The 24,111-nt window shown below is 42.2% G+C and overlaps 1 protein-coding gene across 4 annotated transcripts in view; it reads left to right on the forward strand.

Moving 5' to 3' along the window:
- The first annotated feature begins 6,818 nt into the window (after window positions 1–6,818).
- Window positions 6,819–24,111, forward strand: part of PUS7 (pseudouridine synthase 7) — a 53,677-nt gene continuing 36,384 nt past the window's right edge. For 3 of the 4 annotated variants that reach the window (XM_027539700.1, XM_027539702.1, XM_027539701.1), the window contains exons 1-4: window positions 6,819–7,061; window positions 16,416–16,836; window positions 17,708–17,792; window positions 17,915–18,016. In XM_027539700.1, the coding sequence (XP_027395501.1) occupies window positions 6,935–7,061; window positions 16,416–16,836; window positions 17,708–17,792; window positions 17,915–18,016 (735 nt within the window). In that variant the 5' untranslated portion in view covers window positions 6,819–6,934. Of the gene's footprint in view, window positions 7,062–10,599; window positions 10,749–16,415; window positions 16,837–17,707; window positions 17,793–17,914; window positions 18,017–24,111 lie in introns of those variants that run through there. The other variant, XM_027539703.1, reaches the window with a different exon arrangement.

The raw sequence follows: 24,111 nt of genomic DNA on the forward strand, positions 1-24,111 counted from the left end.
CCTTTCCTACCAGAGAGGCTCTGCCAGTGCAGCTGCCGGCCGTGTGCAGAGGCTCCCCCTGCCGTCCGGGGGTCGGATCAACCCCTCTGGAAGGAGAAGCCGGGGAGAGGAGGGGCGGTGAGGAGGTCTTTCTTAACCTCGGTAAAATCTTCTCCACTGCACTGAGGTCGTTAATGATGGAGCTTGAAGGTACCCCTCCCTCCACACCATAAATTCCATTTAAGTCATTTCAACTTATTATTTCCGATGACATACCAGATGTTCTGAGAGTGTGAGGGGGCTTGTCGACTGGCTTTAATGTAATTTGGTTGGACTGTTTAGCTGCGGAATTTCCAATGTCTTTTATCTGTGGATACTTCTTTTACCGCAGATCAGATACACCTAGAGGTGACCCTCCAACTTTCTACCTGGAAGGTGCAGATCACATTCCAGAAGCTGAAAGGAGGAAAAGGACTCGGCATCTAATATATACTTCGCCAACTGCAGAGACCAAAGAAGCCTGTTTTTTGCTAGAGAGGAGGATTAGGACTGCCATCAAGAGTTAAATAGCCAGGGATTTGACGACTTCAAAACAAACGTGCAAGTGTTACAGTGGAGACTGAAGCCAAAGGGGGAGGGGAAATAAGCAACCCTTAGAGAAAACAGAAAACATTCAACGAGGAGAAAACTTTATTTATATCCTGAGATGCGTGACCCCCATTGCAACCATAAAGCAGTAACAGTCTACTATTTTAAAAGGAGCATTTAGAGACAAAAAATATAATAGTAGAAATGAAAATTTCAGTAAAATAATTTTCAGATGAATGTTGGGAAGTATCCTGGGGCGGGGACGGGGGCGGGGAGGAGGGTGGGAAACAAAAGATCAAGTAAGTAAAAAATAGGAAAGAAAAAATAAATTAGAGGACCACTCCAGGGGGTTTAAAATCCAAAAAATAAGAGTTCTAAAAAACAAAACAAACATTGATTAGGGAAAGAATAATCACCAGCAAAACAATTAAAGAAAATTTCTCCTGACCAAAGGTCAAGAGGTTTCATATTGAACTGGGTCCCACTGAGAGCCAAGCACAACGGATTACAACCTGACTCATCCTGTGGCTTGTCACTGTGAAACTGCAGAACGCTGAGGTCAAAAAGACAATCCTAGGCTTCCAGAGAGGGAAAAAAAGAGATCATTTAGAAAGGATCAAGAATCAGTATATCATTCAATTTCTCAATGGTCACAAAGAAACCCAGAAGACATCAGAGCATGTCTGTCAAACTTCAAAAGAAAATTTATTTCACACTGAAATTCTGTACATGACAAGTAAACTACCAACCAAATGTGGATAAAGAATAAAGGTGTGTTCAGACATTCAAGACCTCAACAAATTTCCCTTTCGTTTATTTCTCCTTCCTCAGAAAGCTACTGGAGATGTATGTACTGCATTAAAATGAGGACTATACAAAGGAAAAGAGTGCATGTAATATGGGAAACATGCAGAGGAGAAAAATAAAGTGGGAAGCCCTAACAACAACTGTGCACTTGAGGTAGGTGGTACAGGTCAGAAGGTTCCAGAAGAGATGCCTTTGAAAGATAAGACTGATGGAACTCCTTGTCTGTCAGAATCTCTGGAGAGAGAAGTTTAAACAATCATTAAGAAGGCAGGGCTTGGTTTAGTGATGAATAGTAAAACAAAATAAGACCATTATTAACTTCAAGAAAAACAAAAACTGTGAAGGGAATAGAATTAATCAAAGTATATTACTTTGCTCAAGACGTTTGGCTAATCATAATGAAGTTAACACAAATCTGTTTTAAAGTACAATATAATGATATCGGGCACATAAAGAGGTGGGAAGTGTGGTGGGGGTTGGGGAAGGGCTAAAGGAAGGAAGAAGAGATGAACCCTCATTTTTCATTAAGTGAAGTCAATAGATAGTGCCTAACAACGACATAGCAAGAAATAGAAATGCAAACATTTCATAGAAACGAAGGTAAATATTAAAATAACCAGTGGAAAAAGGTGAAATGACTTTGAGGAAGAAGAAACAGGGAAGGAGTAAGATGGGAATATTGTCTCTGCTGTTTCATTGCAAAATTTACAGGATTTTTGCAGAATTGACTCTAACCCATAGATATGTATAATTCTGATAAAAATTGGAAAAAAAAGAGAAAAAAGATTACTCTAAACCCAAATTTTTGCCTCTGAAGAATTCTCAGTCTGGTGAAGGAAATAGACATGAATATTAATTTAGGATTGAGTGCAGGTAAGTTCAACAAGGGATATGTTTGCATTGATTGAGGGAGCACAAAAAAACAATTAACTACTATCTGGAAAATGGAAAGAGGCATCTAAGATGGGCAGAATATGAGACAATAAGGATGAAACAAGAGATAAACTGTGTGTTTAGGCGGTTAGCAATCCATAGTGCTGTGCTTCATTGTTCAGTGTGTCCAGCTCTTCTTGACCTCATGGACTGCAGCCCGCCAGGCTCCTCTGTTCATGAGGATTCTCCAGGCAAGAATACTGGAGTGGGTTGCCATGCCCTCCTCAGGGGATATTCCCCACCCAGGGATGGAACCCAGGTCTCCTGCATTGCAGGTGGATTCTTTACTGTCTGAGCCACCAGGGAAGCCCAATCCATAGTGCTGATGTGTAAAAGCAGGATCCTGAATATTATACATATTATACATGTTCAGTTCAGTTCAGTCGCTCAGCTGTGTCCGACTCTTTGCGACCCCATGAATCGCAGCACGCCAGGCCTCCCTGTCTACCACCAACTCCTGGAGTTCACGCAAACTCATGTCCATCGAGTCAGTGATGCCATCCAGCCATCTCATCCTCTGTTGTCCCCTTCTCCTCCTGCCCCCAATCCCTCCCAGCATCAGAGTCTTTTCCAATGAGTCAACTCTTCGCATGAGGTGGCCAAAGTACTGGAGTTTCAGCTTTAGCATCATTCCTTCCAAAGAAATCCCAGGACTGATCTCCTTCAGAATGGACTGGTTGGATCTCCCTGCAGTCCAAGGGACTCTCAAGAGTCTTCTCCAATGCCACAGTTCAAAAGCATCAATTCTTTGGCACTCAGCTTTCTTCACAGTCCAACTCTCACATCCATACATGACCACAGGAAAAACCACAGCCTTGACTAGACGGACCTTTGTTGGCAAAGTAATGTCTCTGCTTTTCAATATGCTATCTAGGTTGATCATAACTTTTCTTCCAAGGAGTAAGTGTCTTTTAATTTCATGGCTGCAGTCACCATCTGCAATGATTTTGGAGCCCCAAAAAATAAAGTCTGACTCTGTTTCCACTGTTTCCCCATCTATTTCCCATGAAGTGATGGGACCAGATGCCATGATCTTCATTTTCTGAATGTTGAGCTTTAAGTCAACTTTTTCACTCTCCTCTTTCACTTTCATCAAGAGGCTTTTTAGTTCCTCTTCACTTTCTGCCATAAGGGTGGTGTCATCTGCATATCTGAGGTTATTGATATTTCTCCTGGCAATCTTGATTCCAGCTTGTGCTTCTTCCAGCCCAGCGTTTCTCATGATGTATTCTGCATAGAAGTTAAATAAGCAGGGTGACAATATACAGCCTTGACATACTCCTTTTCCTATTTGGAACCAGTCTGTTGTTCCATGTCCAGTTCTAACTGTTGCTTCTTAACCTGCATATAGGTTTCTCAAGAGGCAGGTCAGGTGGTCTGGTATTCCCATCTCTTTCAGAATTTTCCACAGTTTATTGTGATCCACACAGTCAAAGGCTTTGGCATAGTCAATAAAGCAGAAATAGATGTTTTTCTGGAACTCTCTTGCTTTTTCCATGATCCAGTGGATGTCGGCAATTTGATCTCTGGTTCCTCTGCCTTTTCTAAATCCACCTTGAACATCTGGAAGTTCATGGTTCATGTACTATTGAAGCCTGGCTTGGAGAATTTTGAGCATTACTTTACTAGCGTGTGAGATGAGTGCAATTGTGCGGTAGTTTGAGCATTCTTTGGCATTGCCTTTCTTTGGGATTGGAATGAAAACGGACCTTTTCTAGTCCTGTGGCCACTGCTGAGTTTTCCAAATTTGCTGGCATATTGAGTGCAGCACTTTCACAGCATCATCTTTCAGAATTTGAAATAGCTCAACTGCAATATACATGTTAGGATATAATTTTAAAGTCAGGGAGGGAGGTGGGAGGGGGGTTCAGGATGGGGAGCATGTGTACACCCATGGCGGATTCATGCTGATGCATGGCAAAACCAATACAATATTGTAAAGTAAAAAAAAAAAAAAACAAAGTCAAAGAGAACATTAAGCTGTCAAATATTTATTAAAGGGAGTTGGAATGGGGAAGAAGTTTTGAACATTCCTGTGTTATTTTAACTATAAAAGCCAATAAAGAACTGCCTTTTTGGAGAACAAAAAAAGTAAAAACTCGTATTTTACTTGGATCTTGTCTAAGGCAGCTTAGGCTGAATTGCAAAGAGGGTAAGTTTTGACCATGGAGTTAGTTAATACACAAAGTAATGTGAATATTCTTTCTTCCATATATGTTTGTAAAGAGTTGGGCCACAGTTTCAGAGAAGGTACTTCTTAAAGGACAGTTCAAACAACAAAAGTTTGAATTACCCATGTCCACTTCTCAGATTTTTTTCAATAAATATATACTTTAGTATTGTTTCATCCACGGTTAGTTGAATCCGTGGATGTGGAACTGCAGATACAAAGGGCTGACTATCAAGTTATACTTGGATTTTCCACCAGACAGAGAACAACATCTACTTCTGCTTCATTGACTATGTAAAGCCTTTGACTGTGTGGATCACAGCAAACTGGAAAATTCTCAAAGAGATGGCAATACCAGAACAACTTACCTGTCTCCTGAGAAACCTGTATGTGGGCCAACAGTTAGAACCAGATATGGAACAACTGACTGGTTCAAAATTGAGAAAGGAGTATGACAAGGCTATATATTGCTTCATTAACTTATATGTAGAGTATATAATGTGAAATGCTGGGCTGGATGAACAACAAGCTGGAATCATGATTGCTGGGAGAAATATTAACAACCTCAGATATGCAGATGATACCACCATAATGGCAGAAAGTGAAGAGGAACTAAAGAGCCTCTTGATGAGAATGAAAGAGGAGAGTGAAAAACCTGGCTTGAAACTCAGCATTCAAAAAACGAAGATCATAGTATATGGTCCCATCACTTCATGGCAAATAGAAGAGGAGAAAGTGGAAGCAGTGACAGATTTTCTTTTCTTGGACTCCAGAATCACCACAGACAGTGACTGCAGCCATGAAATGAAAAGATGCTTGTTCCTTGGAAGAAAAGCTATGACCAACCTAGACAGCATATTAAAAAGCAGAGACATCACTTCTGTGACAGAGGTCCATATAGTCAAAGCTATGGTTTTTCCAGTAGTCATGAACGGATATGAGAGTTGGAACATAAAGAAGGCTGAGCGCCAAAGACACAACTTAGTGACTGAGCAACAACAAATGAACAAAGAGTCGGTGCCCCAACCCCTGTATTGTTCAAGGGTCAACCGTATGGGAAAAATTAAATTTAGATTGAATTTCTACTGTGTGGGTGCGGTAAAAATATTTGTAGTTTGCTGTCATTAGGACATTAACCTATGAACTAACCACAGTTCAAGAATATGTGATTGTACATGCATTAGGGACAGAAAATTACCCAAAGTACTTAACTGAGATGAATAATATAAGAGGAAGGCAGGATAGAACACTACCAGTCTGCATGAATTACCTATAATGAGCTAACCAGATTCCCACATGTAAACCCAGGGGTTGAAAACAAGTCTACAAGAAAGCTAAACACCAAAGAATTGATGCTTTTGAACTGTGGTGTTGCAGAAGACTCTTGAGAGTCCCCTAGACTGCAAGGAGATCAAACCAGTCCGTCCTAAAGGAGATCAGTCCTGAATATTCATTGGAAGGACTGATGCTGAAGCTGAAACTCCAATACTTTGGCCACCTGATGTGAAGAACTGACTCATTGGAATAGACCCTGATGCTGGGAAAGATTGAAGGCAGGAGGAGAATGGGACGACAGAGAATCAGATGGTTGGATGGTATCACTGACTGCATGGACATGAGTTTAAGCAAGCTCCAGGAGTTGGTGATGGACAGGGAAGCCTGGCATGCTGCAGTCCATGGGGTCGCAAAGAATCGGACACGACTGAGCGACTGAAATGAACTGAAGTGCTGCTATGGAAAACTATATGGGGGTTAGTCAAAAAATTTTAAATTACCATTGTTGTTGTTCAGTCGCTCAGTGGTGTCTGACTCTTTGCGGCCCCATGGCCCCCATGGACATAATTACCATATGACACTGCAATTTCTCTCTGGGTTTATAGCCCCACCAAAGTCCAAGCGCGGCAGCCTGTGCGCTCCTAGAGTGAAAGGACCACAGTGAGCTCCATCCCCCACAGGTTGCGAGGCCAAAAGATGCGAGCGCGATGCCTCCCCAGGTCCAAGAAGCAGCAGCGGGATGACGCGGGTGAAACCGCCTCCCCTGATCGGTTGCTGCTGCTGCTGCTGCTAAGTCGCTTCAGTCGTGTCCGACTCTGTGCGACCCCATAGACGGCAGCCCACCAGGCTCTGCCATCCCTGGAATTCTCCAGGCAAGAACAGTGGAGTGGGTTGCCATTTCCTTCTCCACTGCGTGCAAGTGAAGTCGCTCAGTCGTGTCTGACTCTTAGCGACCCCAAGGACTGCAGCCCACCAGGCTCCTCGGTCCATGGGATTTTCCAGGCAAGAGTGCTGGAGTGTGGGCAGGGCCAAAAGCGAAGCCGGCGGCGGAGGGCAGGCTCCGCCCTCAGGGGAGGGGCCAGCAGGCAGCGGCGCGTCGGTGCGCCGCACGTGTGCGAGCGAGGCGGCTGTGAGTCCGCCTGAGCGCTGCGGGGGCCTCGGCGTAAACCGAGCTCGCTGCCTATGCTGGGCTGCTCTCGTGGTTGGTTCTTCCGAGTGGTCCTTTCCTCCGCCTTACTCCTGCGCCCGGAACAGCGCGCCTGCCTTCTCGTCGCCCGGCCTGCGCCGCGCGCACGCTTTCAGGCCCCGGGTAAGTGTGCGGCCTCCCATCTGCCGCCTGGGCTCCGCGGCCAACCTTCGGCCCGGCGCCCCGGCCCGAAACCCACCCTGGAGGGGCAGCATGGAGTCGGAAGGAGTCCCGGTCGTGTTCTGAGCCCGCGGCGCGTCCACAGCGCCTCCATTACGGGTCGTGCCCGCGGGAGCGCGGCTGCAGCCGGGCTGGTCTTGTGCCTCGGCGTTGCCAGCCCCGCCCCTCCTTGCTCTCCGGGCGGGTCCTAGCGGCCGCCGCGCCCTCTCTCCTCCCAGCGGCGCTGTCAGCGCGTGGATCCCTGTCCCACTCCTCCTCTTCTTTGCCCCCGAGGGTTCCTAAACTCTTCTTCTTCCCGGAAGACACAACCTTCCTTTATCTTGAAGCCCATGACAGCGCTCCCTTGCACCGCTGGGCCCGCCCACTTTCTTTCATCCTCTTATTTATCTCATTACTAACAGCGATCCTACTATGTTCCGGGCAGGCTCTCAGGTGACTGTTTTATAGACGTTTCCCAGTGTAGGAGCAAACCAGAGTTTTTCTCGGTCAAATTTAAATGAGTGGATGCAGCAGGGGGTTGCTGGGCGTGTTGAAACTAATCCGCAAGGTGTCTTTACCGCCAGCCCTCCACCGAGAGATTTAAAAATACACTCATTGCCTGGGTATTAGGGCCTGCCAAGAAATCAGGTTTGGAGAGTTTAGTCTTTCACATATTTAGTTCTGTTGTCACACCACTTTTTTTTTTTTAATTCCGAAAATAAAGGCTAACTACAGATTGGTTTTTGTTTCAAGTCTCTAATCTGTGAATCCGGCATGCCCCGTCTCCTGGGGCTGCCTTGGCAATTGAGGGAACAGTCAAAAATCAGACTACTGTACAGTCATACTGAAAAGGGACTGCTGGATATGCAGTGATTTTGGTCAGTCATTAGGCAGAGTAGCCAACAGTTCGTATGTATTCATTTACAACTCCTTTTGAACTTATATTTTGGTAGAAACTGGTACAGTAGAGTGATTAGTAAAACATGGCTTTTGGCCCCAGATAGGAGAGAGAAATGGAGAAGGAAACGGCAGCCCACTCCAGTGTTCTTGCCTGGAGAATCCCAGGGACGGGGGAGCCTGGTGGGCTGCCGCCTATGGGGTCACACAGAGTCCGACACGACTGAAGCGACTTAGCAGCAGCAGCAGGAGAGAGAAAAGACAGTCCAGCTGGTCCCTTGACCAAGTTTGCTCCTATCTCAGGTCCTTTGTTGGCCCTGTTTCCGCTGCTTTTCGTGTCTAGTTCTTCAAGCCTTTGCTCACAAGTCACCTCCTTAGACTTCACTGAAGAGCACCCCTCTTATTCTCACTGTCCTTACTCTGCTTGATTAGTGGCTTTTACAGATGTGCGTTTCCTGAGATTGTTTTAATTTTTTTCTCTGATATGTAAGCTCAGTGGGGGCAGGAAATTTTCTTTTCCCCAGTGCCTGGACCAGTGCCAGACAAATAAGAGGTGCTCAATAAATATTTGTGAAATAAACAAATCTAACGGATTTCATTACTTCACATATTAGAGTGTAGTGTGTGCCCTGCCGTAATGAGAGGGTTCCTTATTGTGAGAGCTGGAGGGCTTCTTGATGGTTTGCAGAGGAGGAGGAGAGATGCATTTAAAAAGGGTAAGTTGTAGAGGGTTTTGAAGTACAGATGAGGTTGAGATTAATATTGCTGTTTTTCAACGTTCATTTTGCAGGAAATAATGTTAAGGGACTATCAATGTTGCATTAAAATTTTGAAAATGCTAAACTTGATTTTTATTGTGGATTGTAGAGGAAGCTTATTTGTGAATCTAATTTCTTAATGAAAAACTTAAAAACTGTTGAAATTGTAAAATTTCTAATCCCATTTGGTTCATTTGGAGTGTAAAAGAAATAAAATCTATTACTTTAGTGTTTTCCTCTAATGAATTGTGTAGGACTTCGAGTTCGTGTGTACGTAACAGTGGATTTCATTTTCTTCCCAGAAGCATCAAGTTTCTGGTCTCTAATAAAGATTGCTTGACATTTGAGATGCTATCTTACTATTTTGGATAGTGTATTTGTGCAGCTTTATGTTTTTTGAAAATATTTGAAATGTTAATACCATTTTAAAAACTCATAAAGCTAGGCCTTTTACTTCCCACCCCTATCCACCCCCCTTTTTTTCCCCTCCGTTTTTTTAAAGCCAGTCGTTTTTTACAGCTTTGCCATAGAAGACTTGAATATGTATATTTGGATTTTCCTGAATGCAAACTCATTTCCTTAGAGCAGTTGAATGGGGGCAGTCAGGGTTGTTCCGTCATTCTGGTTAAATTCTTCTCAGCCTCTTGGATATTCACATGGTCCTCTCTCATTTAGGAATTATATTTCATTTCAGTCTTCTTGTTTATGTATTTTCTGCTTAAGAAATTGATGCTGATTTTAGTTCTGCCTCTCCTGGTCCAGAAGTTTGCCCAGCTGTTTTAGTAAATATGTTTGTTCTCAGCTTCTAGGCCCACAGACAGAACTTAGCAAAATATATATTAAGTGATTTATAATCACTTGTGCTACATATACCTTAATAATTAATGTCTGTATTAGGGCCATTGGCTAAAACAAATGGAAAATAATTTTGTTTAATGAGCTTGTCTTTGCAATTAAATGTAACAAGAAAAAGAGATCAGGCAAGTGTCCAAAGTATCAAGAAAAAGACTGCCAAAAAATACTAAAGGCCTGTTTATTTGGTGCTCTTGGCAGTGCTTTGAGGGTCTCTTAAAATTGAAATGATGTTTGAAGGAGAAAGCCATGCTTAACCATTAGCCCAGAAAACAAAAGAACCATAAGAAGCTTTGATTTTTTTCCCAGACTCAGCAGCGCAGTTCTGCGGTGGAAAGCATCCATAATAAATATTAATGAGCAACAGTTGAATAACAACAGCTAGAACAGACCTTTGACCAAGTCATCATTTTTCTGCTTTCCAGAGAAAGGAACTGAGACTTCAGAGTGGTGGCTCACTTGGTAAAGGGCACAGCCTAGATCAGACTCCAAGTCATATGCCCAGACTGCCACTCACCAAACAAGAGTTGACACCAGTGCTTGATACTTCAGATCCACCATCTGCTAATATCCTCATTCCAGGGATGTTAGGTGTAACAATCCTGTCCTAAGCCTTCTAGAATTTCATTCACATGGGGAAGATGAGGGGATGGAGTGATACCCGTATTTTGGCTTAGGTGACTGGTAATTTGTTGCTAAGATTCTTTGAGGTAAGAGATGCAATTTAAAAGAAGTGCATTTGTGGTGGGAAAAGATGAGATCACTTTAGGGCATGAATTTGATATTTGATTCCACCTCTTACTAGCTGTGTGAACTAGAGCAAAATACTCTCTGGGCTTCAGTTTTTTAGGGGCTAAAGTGGGAATGATAATGACACATAAGTCACAGGGCTGAAGAGAGGCTTAAATGAGCTCAGAGTGCACACGCTGTCATTGTTTAGCTGTTGTTCCCGTTGCCTTGGACCCTTGAGTGAACAGGGAGTTGGAGATGGGTCTTGGCTGGAAAATGAGACTGAGAAGGAATCAGGACTGGGGAAGGAAGCCGGGGAAGCCAAGTGTAAGCTGTAAGTTGAGCAGGAGGGGAAAAGAGCACCTCGAGATGCAGGAGAACAGCATGGAGTAGAAGCCAGATCTTCCACCTGAACGTAAGCTTCGTGCTGGTTGGGCAGTCTATTTGATTTGCTTGTGTGTCGTCTTGTGTCGTGTATGGTGCCTGGAATAATGCCTGGCACAGAGGTGCACGGTGAGTGTTTGCTGAGGGGATGAAGTACGGGTACGAGGAGTGAGTGAGTGTTAAAATGAGTCTGGACCTCTCTTCAGAGGGCTGCCGTTGTTTGGCAATGGTTATCATAAGGGGTTTTGTGACTGTGCTGGTAGGAGGGGCATTGCCTGAGGACCCCTGTTTTCTTGGTGAATGGCGCACAGGAGTTGGAGGGATGGCAAGACAGCCTGGAGGGTTGTCATGAGAAGTCCACTCACCTGGCCTTGTGTTCTCCGGCCAGGAGCACAGGTGGAGACAGCAGAATTGGTCCTCAGTTGAGGTTTGACAGGGATCTTGCAGCAGGACTAGTGAGCAAGAGTGTTGAGTGTTGGTTAGGAGTTTGCAGTTGTTGAGCTTTGGAGTACTTGAGGAAATGAAGTACTTGAGGTGGTATCTTGGAACTGGAGGTCTTGGTGTGTTTGAAGAACAGGTGATGGGAGAGAGGGAGCAGTAGAGCTAGAAAGAGTGGTGGTTTGATGAGGGTAGAATAATTAGTATATCTTTTTATACCTTGAACTTTTATAATAAAACATTTCAGACATGCACAGTAGAGAGAATGATGTCATGACATCCCCATGTTCCTATTACCCAGTTTCAACAACTATCAACTCATGGCCAGTCTTGTTTTAAATCTGTACCCTACTCCACTTCCATTCACCACTGGTTAATTATTTTGAAACAAAGTCCAGACTTCATATCTTTTCAACCATAAAGATTTCAGTCTGTATCTCTAAAACATAAAGATTCTGTTTTTAAGTGTAACCACAGTGATATTGCTGAAGTTGAAGCACCAATACTTTGACCACCTGATGAGAAGAATTGACTTCTTAGAAAAGACCCTGATGCTGGGAAAGATTGAAGGCAGGAGGAGAAGGGGATGATAGAGGACGAGATGATTGGATGGCATCACCAACTCGATGGACATGAGTTTGAGCAAGCTCCGGGAGTTGGTGATAAACAGGGAAGCCTGGCGTGCTGCAGTCCATGGGGTCGCAAAGAGTCGGACTGAGCGACGGAGTTGAATAGTGATATTGCACCTTAAAAGTTGACCATACTATCTTAATGTCATCAACTGTCCCCACTGTTTCAATATCCCTGATTGTCTCATAAATACATTTTTAACAGTTGGCTTGTTAAACCTGGATTCAAAGAAGGATCCAGGTTTATTCCTCCTTTTCCTGTTGCTATTCATTAGTTGAGGGACTGTCTTGATCCTTGTTGGGTTTTCCACATTCAGACTTCTGCTGATTGCTTCCCTGTGCTGGTGGTGAACGTAACATCTTCTGTCTCTTTATGCCATCTAAACTAGTAGACATAGTTTCAGTCAGTAAGAACTTCATAGACAACAGCATGTCCTTTCAGGGGCCTGCAGCATCTGGGTTGTCTCTTTTTTTGTGATGTTAGTGGCCATTGATGTCATTGCCCAGGGCTAGTATTTCATTAGGGAATTGCTACTTAGTGTGTCTTTGATCTCTGTAGATGGGGAAGAGTTTCAGCACCTGTTTCAGGACTTCTCAAAAATATCTGCTGATGCTTAATATACTTCTCTGGATTCTCTGGCAGGTATTAGAGAGTTAATATCCTCAGAGAGTCTGCACACCTCTTGAAGGAGGACAAGAGACTAGCATTTATTTAGTTCCTACTGTGGCTAGCCACTCTGTTTGTTATCTCATTTCATTTTCACAACAGTCCTGGGAAGCACATATTATTCATGTTTTTCAGCTGAAGAACAGGGGCTAGGAGAGGTTATTGACTCTGACCAGTTAAACAGCTGGAAAGTGGGGCAGGAAAGCCTGGTGTTTGGGTGCCTAATGGGTAGTGCACATGAAGGGAGGTAAAATGGGAAGACGTGGACTTAATAGAGAGGAGGGCATGGGATTTGGGCCTCAAGGTCTTCAGGTGAGTCTTAAAGGACAGGTGGTGGTGGTGGTACTCAGTCATGTTGGACTCTTTGCAGTGCCACGGATTGCAGCACACCAGGCTCTCCCATCCTTCACTGTCTCTTGGAGTTGGTTCAGTTTCATGTCCATCGAATCAGGTGAGACTAGGTTAATCTGAGAATACAGATATGGAGGACCTCCCACTGGAGAGAGTTCTGTGAGCAGTCAGGCTGGGATTGAGACCTGTGGGGGCTGGGCCTGAGTTAGAGGCGTGTGTGGAGGATTGGAAATCAACACAGTGCTGGATGATGGACGGTGCCGAAGCAGAATGGGGAAGAGGAAGTAACTGGTGTTTCTGTCGAGGCTCTTGGCCCTCAGGTTGTTGAGAAAGAGCCTGATGAGTTCTCTGCATTCTGGGTAGGAGGTAGATGTGCTGCTGCTGCTGCTAAGTCGCTTCAGTCGTGTCCGACTCTGTGTGACCCCACAGACGGCAGCCCACTAGGCTCCCCCGTCCCTGGGATTCTCCAGGCAAGAACACTGGAGTGGGTTGCCATTTCCAGCCCTCCCTGAAGAGAGCAGAGTTCAGGACTTGGAAGGGTATCAGGACCTCCTGGTAGATCCTGTCATGCCAGCTGGGAACTTGGGGTGGGGAAGGGGTTGTTTCTTCTAGAGATGTCTGTGTCTCTTTTGGCTAGCAGGCTACTTGAGGGGAGTGAATTGGGACAAATGGGTGGCCCTGATGTCACTGGGTTGTAGGCGATTGAGAACTCGCCTAGCCTATGTGGTCATCTCAAGCTTAATTTCCACTTGGTTGGAGGTCTTGCCATTGTAGATGCCCACCGTGCAGCCCACCACCTCAGGCAGGATGATTGCATCGTGCAAGCGTGTCTTCACACCGGGGGCTTCTTGGTGGGCGGCGCCTCCTTCTTGGCTTCCTGCAGGCGCTTCTGCAGCCATGCTGCTCGCTCTGGAGGCCACGGTTCCAGATCAGCAGCTCACAGGACGTGCTCAGACCCTGGTCGAGGTCCACACCGCCCCTGGGGAGCTGTTGTGGGTTTGGGGGGAAGACTGTGTATGACACAGTGTAATAAGTGACTCAGGGATGTCTGCCAGGTGCCAGCAACATGGCTGGACTGTACATGTGCTGGTCTCCTCCCCATCCCCATGCCCCCGTGACTCTTTCCGGGGTCCCCATGTCAGGAAGAGTTCCCCTACCCTCTCAAGTTCCCAGGACGGAAAACCTGAGTCATCCTATAGTATTTCCTTTTTCCTCCACCCAGTCCTGTCCGCACCACCTCCTAAATGTTCCTGAACCCACCTCCACCTTCTGTTACCCTTGCCTCAGCCTTAGATCAAGCTGATTTCTTTCCTCAGTTGTTGTCTTACCTAATCTCCCAGCCTAACCCCATCTTTCTCTTTGAAAAGATGCCATGAAATATCTCTGACTCATGAATCAGACGGCAGTTTGGTTTTTCAGCTGTAATTCCCTGCATTCAGCCTGGTGTGGCTTCAACCAGCTCCCAGCTTTAACTCCAGGCTCTCTCCTTGTATGTTTTACTCTTTGTGATGCGGGGCCAGCTTGGTGGGCTTCCTCTAGCTCTCCGAGCCTCTGTGCATGCTGCACCACCTTCCTCCCCGCTTTTCCACAGCCTCTCTCTTACTTAGTCCCCAAAGCTTAGCTCAGGTGTTCACTTCTGGTCTTTCATTAGGAAGGGGTCTTCTAGGACACCCTCACCACCAGTGGCCCCATGGTCTTCTCTGTGTGGCCATGTCTCCAACTAAGCCCCGGGCCCAGTCTGCCTCCCTCACCGGTGTACAAGCTCTGAGGGCAGTTTTGGTGAAATAAAATGAGAATGAAATAGCACCACATCACATAAGTCAGTGTTCTCTTTTGCTATACCTTGCTTAGAACACATAAAAAATAAATGCTTTCTTACTTGAATTAAGAGATAATTTTTATAAATTGTACAACTAGTTGCAGTCCACTTCTATTCCTGTGTCTTGGTTTCTTCCGTTTTCTTTTTTTTTTGTCTTTCAAACAAAATTATTTTTATTGACATTTTTCTCTACCTTCCCCGTCATGATCCTTTTTTCCTTTTCCTTTTCTTTCCATTCTTGATTTTTGACAATGAAGCAAGATCAAACTTGGATTCTTAAAATTTAGTTCATCATTATTGCTCTGCTGTAGATGCTTGTATAGATGGGATTCTGGCTAATCAAGAGAACTAGGATGTTCTGCTCATTTATATTCTTTATGTTTACTGAGTTTGTATGTTACTTAAAGCATCTCCCTAAATAATTAATATAGGGCTTCCCAGGTGGCTCAGTGGTAAAGGATCCACCCTGCAATGCGGGAGACATGGGTTTGATCCCAGAGTTGGAAAGGTCCCCTGGAGAAGCAAATGGCAAGCCACTCAGTATTCTTACCTGGGAAATCCCATGGACAGAGGAGCTTGGCGGGCCACAGTCTTTGGGGTCACAAAAGAGTCAGACATGACTTAGCGACTAAATAACAATATAATTAAAATAAGAAAAAGCCTTATCCCTGTTTCACCTAGAGCATCAAATAAAATCAAATTAGACAGGCACTTGCAGTCTTAGATATTAATAAATGTGTGCTCTGAACTGCAAAATATATATGGCTTCCTAGACTTTTGCTCAGTAATTTGTGTACTAGCTTTAAATGATCTGTATTTTTTTAATTGTGGCAAAATACACACAACATCATTCTGACCATTTTTAAGTATATAGTTCAGTAGTGTTAAGTTCATACACATTGTGTAGCCAATATGTAGAGCTTTTTTATCTTGCAAAACTGAAACTCTGTACTTAAACAACTTTTTGTTCTCTTTGCTTTTTTTTTTTAAGTCCATTTTTTACTTTTTGGCTGTGCTGAGTCTTCACTGTGTCGTGTGGGCTTCTCTAGTTGTGTACCCAGGCTCTAAAGTGCTCGGGCTCAGTAGTTGAGGCTCAGGCTTAGTTGTCCTGAGACATGTGGGATTTAGTTCCTGACCAGTGATCGGACCCACATCCTCTGCATTGGAAGGCTCCGGACCAGTAGGAAAATCTCATTCTCCTTGCTTCAAGAAGAAAAAAAAAATGAGTATGTGTTCATGTCAGTAAATATATGCATACACTTTTATCTTAATCAGTTTTTCGAAAAGATAGCAAGATCCATGAAGCAAAAGTTAGATGATACAACTGTGGTATTCAGTGAAAACAAGTCTTCCTGCCGTCCCCAGTCACCTATACACACACCCTCTCCTAGAAGTAACTGCCTTTTCCAGTTTCTTTGAACATTGGTTTTACATATTGTTCAGCTTATGTACCCTAATGTCATTGTTCTTATTTATTTTTTTTTTTTAATGTAAAAGCACTGAGATGAGCATCCTTACAGCTAAAACTTGAAACACTTTAATTAATTTCTTAGGATAATCCCTTAAAGAAGTATTTCTGGGTCAAAAGGCATACATATTTTAAAGGCTTTTGATATCAAATTCCCTGCAGAAGTGCTGTACCATTTTTTCTATGCCACTAAAAGCATATTTGGAAGAATTATTTTAATAATTGATACTTAGGACCTTAGGAACAAAGTTAACTGTGCCTCTGTTTGCTGAAACCCAGTTCTGTATAGAAGTGATTTTTACCACCTACTCTCTTCCTTCTAAAAGGTTCTCTTACATGTTTTCTTGGATACTTGAAAATGGAGATGACAGAAATGACTAGTGTGTCATTGAAACGGGGGTCCGTTGCCATCGAAGATAATGACAGTGTGGCCCCAGCTGAGGAGGCCAAGAGACAGAAGGTCTCAGGATGCTGTCCAACCACAGGTCAAGATGGGCTAGAGAACAGCTCTCTACCTAGCAGCGAAAAGGTGCCTGGGCCTCCCGAAACTGCTGAACAGGGTGAAAAGAACTCTGAGGTTCCCTCAGAGGAAGAGGAGGAGGAAGATGGCCTCTCAGAGGAGGATGAGGAGGAGGAGGAAGCGGAGAGCTTTGCAGACATGATGAAGCATGGGCTCACAGAGCTGGATGTGGGCATCACCAAGTTCGTAAGTTCTCACCAGGGATTCTCAGGAATCTTAAAAGAAAGGTTCGTTTTGTTTTTGTATCAAGTTATTTTTGTTTTATTAATTCTTTTCTTTAAAAAGAAATCAGTCTATTTTTCCATTTTTAGTGTTCTGTCCCCAAGGATTTTTCACACCAGTGGTCGGTCAGGAATAGGAAAGCTGCCCAAATAAGTAAATGAAACCATTTGAATATAAAATGAGTAAAAAATAGCAATTTCCCTGTGGCCTGCTTTGTTAGTATGTGAATGGGTATTTCCTTAAAATATATTACTTTCAATGGTAATTAAATGGTTTCGAGTTTTCCCTTGAATTGGTCTTAAAATCTTAAACTCTTTTACCTGAATGGGCCACATCAACAGGAGAGAGAAGGTAGTCTTTGTAGCCAGGTGGATCTGGGTGTGAATGTAGTTCAGCCACTTCATAGTTACTTAACTTCTTTGAGCCTCAGAATCCTTGTCCGAAAAATGGGTCATAATGCTACCTGGGAATAGTTAATAGGACTTTAAATAATGTATGTAAAGTATTTAGCATAAAGGTAAGCTTCAGGGTGGCTCAAGGTAGATACACTAGCTTCCAATTTAGTTAAATTTGCTGTGTTTCATGATTCACTTTAGAATGAACTATGTAATCATAGGGCAACATTAATAAGCTTTGACCTAGGCATTTTTCTGGAAGAGTATTCTAGAAGCTCAGAAGGTCTTTTCTGTACCTGGTACCAGGCCAAGGTGTGGATTAGACTTCATCACGAAACCAGAAAAAATAACTACATGACTTTGCACTGAGAGTTTTTATTTTTAATACCTGTTTGCACAATAATAAGGCTTACTGTTGACAAACTTTCTCCTAAAATTAATAGGCAGCAAAATAATAATGCTCTGATTTTCTTTTCCTCAGATACTCTGACTTTGTCGTTCATGAAATAGGAAGAGATGGACGAATCAGCCATTTGAGTGACTTGTCTGTCCCAGTAGATGAAGAGGTAGGAACAGCTCTCTAGCAAAAGTCACCTTCTGTATAAAAATAATACTTCCTGGAGATCACAGAAATACAGCCTCAAATTCTGTGTGTGACTCACTGAGAGTTCTCGTGGTTATTTTAAAGGATCCTTCAGAAGATGTATTTACAGTTTTAACAGCTGAAGAAAAGCAGCGTTTAGAAGAGCTCCAGCTTTTTAAAAATAAGGAAACCAGTGTTGCCATTGAGGTAAGTAGTGCAAAAACACGTGAAAAGTTTTTTTTAAGGTTTTCATTGCGTCTTTTTGGGTGGATGTTTAATAAGTGTCTTCTGGAAGAATTACAGTAATTAACAAAAGGATGGACTTGCCCTATTTGATCTAAAAGAGCATTGTGTTAAAAAATGTTTTTTATCAGTGGCAGGTAACAAGTATTCAGATAAACTATGGCCAAAAGAAAAAAAAAAGTTATGTTTTTGCTTAAAATATTTTTTTTACATGACCACAAATCGACAAAAAAAAAAATCTGCTGTTTGGAATTGTAGAGTGACCATTGTATCACATAGTGTCTGCTGCAAAGGACTATCACAGCCTGACAGAGTGTGGTCCTGACAGGGAGGCCATGGCCCAGCTCCAAAGGCCTCCTGGTCTCAAATGAGGCACTGGAAGGGAAGGGAATTGGGGGAAGGAGGTAAGGGAGTGTTGCTTTGCTTATCTTGAAATTACTGTTCATAACAAAAAGAGCTCGGCTACTAAATAGAACAGTAAATGCCTTTTATACAGTTGTTTGTTACGGAAGTTTTCCTCTTCTCAGTTAGTGCTGTCACTGGTGGCTCAGTGGTAAAGAATCTGCTTCCAATGCAGGAGATGTGGGTTCAGTCCTTGGCTTGGGAAGATCCCCTGAAGAAGGAAATGGAAATGGTAACCACTCCAGTATTTTTGCCTGGAGAATTCCATGGACAGAGGAGCCTGGTGGGCTACAGTGCACAAGCTCACAAGGGTTGGACATTACTTAACAACTAAACTACCACCTCCATGATCCTCTCCAGTGAAATTGTGATGCGAGACATGTTTTTAATTTCAAATCTTCAAAAAATGTAAAACAAACAGGCAAATAATTTTGGCAGTATATTTTATTTGCCCTATTTTCAAAATATTTCAGTATATAATCAGTATTTTCAAAATTACTAATGACATGTTTTATTTTCTTTTTTTCCTACCAAGTCTTCAGAATCCTGTGTTACTTTATACCAGTAGCACATCTCATTTCAGACTTGCCATGTTTCAAGTGCACAGTTGCCTTGTATGGCTAGTGGTTACCATGAGGGACACAGCAGCTCTAGGTGATCTCTGTAGCAAAGAAAATACTTTACAAGATTCTAAGAATCTTGTAGCACAAGACTTTTAGAGTTGTAAGTTTGTGTTAAATTCATCTTGCACTATATTTTGATGACTTGCTGGATTTCGGGTTGTCAGAAATTGCCACTTCCATTGCTCCCAGGTAGAAAGAGTTTACTGTAACTTCTCAGAATTTTGGGGGATTCCCTCATGGCTCGGACAGTAAAGAGTCTGCCTGCAATGTGGAAGACTTGAGTTTGATCCCTGGGTTGGGAAAATCCCTGGAGAAGAAAATGGCAACCCACTCCAGTATCCTTGCCTGGAAAATCCCATGAACGGAGGAGCCTGGCAGGCAAAGTCCATAGTCTCGCAGAGAGTTGGACACGACTGAGCGATGTCACTTTTGCTTTTTGCACTTTCAGAATTTATTATTTGCCTCCAACCCTCTTCTCCCCACCAAAATTTCTCAGAAGTATGTACTATTAAAATTTTCAGTTCAGTTCAGTTCAGTCGCTCAGTTGCGTCCGACTCTTTGTGACCCCATGAACTGCAGCACGCCAGGCCTCCCTGTCCATCACCATCTCCCGGAGTTCACTCAGACTCACGTCCATCGAGTCGGTGATGCCATCCAGCCATCTCATCCCCTGTCGGCCCCTTTTCCTCCTGCCCCCAATCCCTCCCAGCATCAGGGTCTTTTCCAATGAGTCAACTCTTCGCATGAGGTGGCCAAAGTACTGGAGTTTCAGCTTTAGTATCATTCCTTCCAAAGAACACCCAGGGCTGATCTCCTTTAGAATGGACTGGTTGGATCTCCCTGCAGTCCAAGGGACTCTCAAGAGTCTTCTCCAACACCACAGTTCAAAAGTATCAATTCTTCGGCGCTCAGCTTTCCTCACAGTCCAAGTCTCACATCCGTACATGACTACTGGAAAAACCATAGCCCTTAATGACTGAATTTACTCATAGACAAAATAGTCAACAATGCCAAGAAGAAAATTCCCAAGAATTGGTTTTGAGAGCACTCTAGGAGGATAGTCCAGGCAATGCAGTGATATATTATCTCTATAATATGCTTTTTCCTACAGAGATGGCAAGATTTACTATCACGTTAAAAATTATAGTTATGCCATCTACTGAAAGATTTTACCTTAAAGAGCATGAACCTTGGGTAGGTGTCCTCATCTATAAAATAGAAGGATAAACTTTCTGAATTTTTGAGGTCTGAATATGTATTCACTTATACATACAAACTATGGTTCTGTCTCATTGCTTTCAGTGAATTCTAGGTCTAGACTCAGGTTTTTTTTGGCTGTACCACTCAACTTGCAAGATCTTAGTTCCCCCATTAGGCACCGAACCTACAGAGTCCTAACCACTGGAGCACCAGGGATTTCCCCTAGACTCACTTTTCAAAATGAAAAATGTCTTATCTATATTATAATGTATTTTTCTTTTACATACATATTCATTTATATTTTTTATTTTGCTAGAATATTCTTAGGTTTAGCTAGTAGTAGTTATATTACATCTTATTAGCTTGCAAGTTACAGTCCATCAGTGGGTCATGAAATTAGTGTACTGTATCTTAACCAACATTATTTTTTTTTAATTGCAGTGTTGTATTATTTTCTGGTGTACAGCAAAGTGATTCAGTTTATATATATATATTTTTTTTTTTTTCTTTTTTCATTATGTTTGTTTGTTTCTGTGTGTGTTTAGCCTCACTGTGGCCTGTGGGATCTTAGTTTCCCCATCCAGGGATTGAACCCATGCCTACTGCAGTGGGAGCACGGAGTCCTCAGCACTGGGTGCCAGGAAATTCCCTCCATTAGGGTTTATTATGAGATACTGAATATGTTAGTTCCCTGTACTACACAGTAGGACCTTGTTTTTTCTGTTTTTGTATATAGTAGTTTCAAACTCCTCTCCCACCCTCTTTCTCCTTTGGTTACCTTTGGTTTGTTCTCTGTCAGTATGTTTCTGTTTTGTAAGTAAGTTCATTTGTATCATATTTTAGACTCCACATATAAGGTATATCATATTTTATTTGTCTTTCTCTTTCTGACTGACTTCGTTTAGTGTACGTATCTCTAGGTCCATCCATGTTGCTGCAGATGGCGTTATTTCATTGTTTATGGCTGAGTAGTGTTCCATTGTATAAATACCTCATCTTCATCCATTCATCTGTCAATAGATACTTAGATTGTTTTCATGTCTTGGCTGTTATAAATAGTGCTGCCATGAACATGTATCTTTTCAAATTATACTTTTGTCCAAATATATGTCCAGGAGTGGGATGGCTGGTTCATATGGTAATTCTATTTTTAGTTTCTAGAGGAACCTTCAGATTATTTTCCATAGTGCCTGCACCATTTACATTCCCACCAACCGTTTAAAAGTGTTTCCTTTTCTCCATCCCCTTTGCAGCATTTATTTGTATACTTTTTAATGATGACTGTTCCGATTGGTGTGAGGTGGTACCTCATTGTAGTTTTGATTTGCATTTCTCTAATAATTAGCAGTGTTGAGCATCTTTTCACATGTCTGTTGGCCACCTATATTATCTTCTTTGGAGAAATAGCCATTTGGATCTTCTGCCCAATTTTTGATTGGGTTTTTTGTTTGTTTTTATATTGAGCTATATGAGCTGTTTCTATTTTGGAAGTGAATCTGTTGTCAGTCACATCATTTGCAAATGTTTTCTGCCAGTTGGTAGATTGTCATTTTTGTCTATGGTTTTCTTTGCTGTTCAAAAGCTTGTAAGTTTGATTAGGTTCCGTTTGTTTAGTTTTGCTTTTGTTTGTATTCTGTACCCACTTTGGTAAGAGTTTGTATCATGAATGGATGTTAAATTTTATCAAATACTTCTTATGCATCTACTGAGATGATCATATGGTTTTGTCTTTTGTTGATGTGATGTGTCACATTAATTTTTTTTTTTTTTTTTTGGCATGTGGGATCTTAGTTTCCCTACAAGAGATCAAACCTGTGCCCCCTGCAGTGGAAGCACAGAGTTTTAACCACTGGACTGCCAGGGAAAGTCCCTCACATTGATTGATTTGCATGTGTTGAGCCATCCTTGTGACCCTGGGGTGAATCCAACTGGATTATAGTGTATAATCTTTTTTATGTGTTGTTAGATTCGGTTTGCTAATATTTTGTTAAATTTTTTTACATCAAAGATAATATTTTTCTTTATAGTGAGTGTCTTTGTCTGGTTTTGGTATGGGATGATGGCTTCTTAAAATGACTTTGGGACTGTTCCCTCCTCTTAAGAGTTTGAGAAGGATCAGTATAAGTTTCTCTTTGTATGCTTGATGGAATTCCCCAGTGAAACCATCTGGTCTTGGACCTTTGTTTGCAGGGAGTATTTTTTATTACAGATTCTGTTTCATTTCTAGTGCTCCATCTGTTCAAATTATGTTTCTTCCTGATTCAGTTTTGGTGGGCTGTATGTTCTTGAAACTCGTCCATTTCTTCTAGATTGGCGAAGAAACTTTATTGGTGTGTAGTTGTTCACAGTATTCTCTTATGGTTTTCTGTATTTCTGTGTTATTGGCTGTTATTTCTCCTCTTTCATTTCTTTCTTTGTTTATTTGGAATGCCTGGCCAGAGATTTGTCGATTTTTGTTTACCTCTTCAAAGAAACTGCTCTTGCTAACCAACATTTTTCTAACATAATGAAATGAAATAGGAAATAACAGTGCATTGCACATTATAAGGGTTAAGTACTGTTCTGTACATTTTTAAAAGATTTTTAATAAGGTGCATATGCATATTAATATATTGGAGAAGGAAATGGCAACACACTCCAGTATTCTTGCCTGGAGAATCCCATGGACAGAGGAGCCTAGCAGGCTACAGTCCATGGGGTCGCAAGAGTTAGACACGACTTAGCAACTAACCCATCACATATTAATATATATTGCTGGATACTGAATCCAGGTATGAAATGTATTTCTCAGTGTAAGATACATTCAGAAATTGAAAAACAGTTGTATAACTAGTTAGTTTACATTTTCTTGATGTAGATTTTTCTCTTTTAGTAACAAATATACTGGACTGTCATTATAAAGTTTCTCAGTATAGGGCAGGGTTCATTAAACGCAGGAGTATATTAGATTGCATTATTCAGGGAATCGAGTTTCTGATATCCCCAAACACACAGCTCACCTGCTTTTCCATCTGTGAGCCCTGAGGTGTTCTTTGTTTAGCTGAGTCCCTGAAAGGGAGCATCTGTGATGGGTGGCTATGGAATTGGATGGCCTGGAATTCACATCTGGCTCTGCTCCCCTCCAAATATATAATCTTAACTTCTCTCAGCCTCACTTTCCTCGTCTCTAAATAAATGTGCTGGTGGCTTGATAGGGGACTAACTGATGGGGATTGAATAAGACAGTGATTGTAAAATGATTGGTAATAGTACCTGGCAGCTGGACAAACTCAGTAAATGGGTTCTTATGATTTGCAATTTGTAAAGGTCTAAAAGATTTCTGATATGAAAGGCACCTAAATATCCTTCAACAGATGAATGGGTAACTAAGATGTGGTACATATATATGCTGGGATCCTACTTAGCCATAAAAAAGAATGAAATAATATGCAACATGGAGGGAACTACTAAGGGGAGTAAGACAGAGAAAGATAAATACTATGTGATACCACTTATATGTAGAGTCTAAAATATGATACAAGTGAACTATTTGTGAAACAGAAACAGACTCACAGATAGAACAAATTTAAGGTTACCAAAGGAGAAAGGGGTGAGGGACTAATAAATTAGGAATTTGGGATTAACTGATACAAACTAGTATGTGTATAGTAAACAGTAAGGACCTACCATATACCACGGGAGCTATCTATATTTAATATCTTGTAATTATGTATGTATAGTTGAATCACTTTCCTCTACACCTGAAACATTGTAAATCAACTATACTTCAATAAAAAAATAATTAAAGAAAAAAAAGTTCTGAAATTGTACCCTTCTACTTTGGTTACTTTATAT

This window comes from Bos indicus x Bos taurus, chromosome 4 (genome assembly GCF_003369695.1).
Source record: "Bos indicus x Bos taurus breed Angus x Brahman F1 hybrid chromosome 4, Bos_hybrid_MaternalHap_v2.0, whole genome shotgun sequence".
In the NCBI taxonomy this organism is placed as follows: domain Eukaryota; kingdom Metazoa; phylum Chordata; class Mammalia; order Artiodactyla; family Bovidae; genus Bos; species Bos indicus x Bos taurus.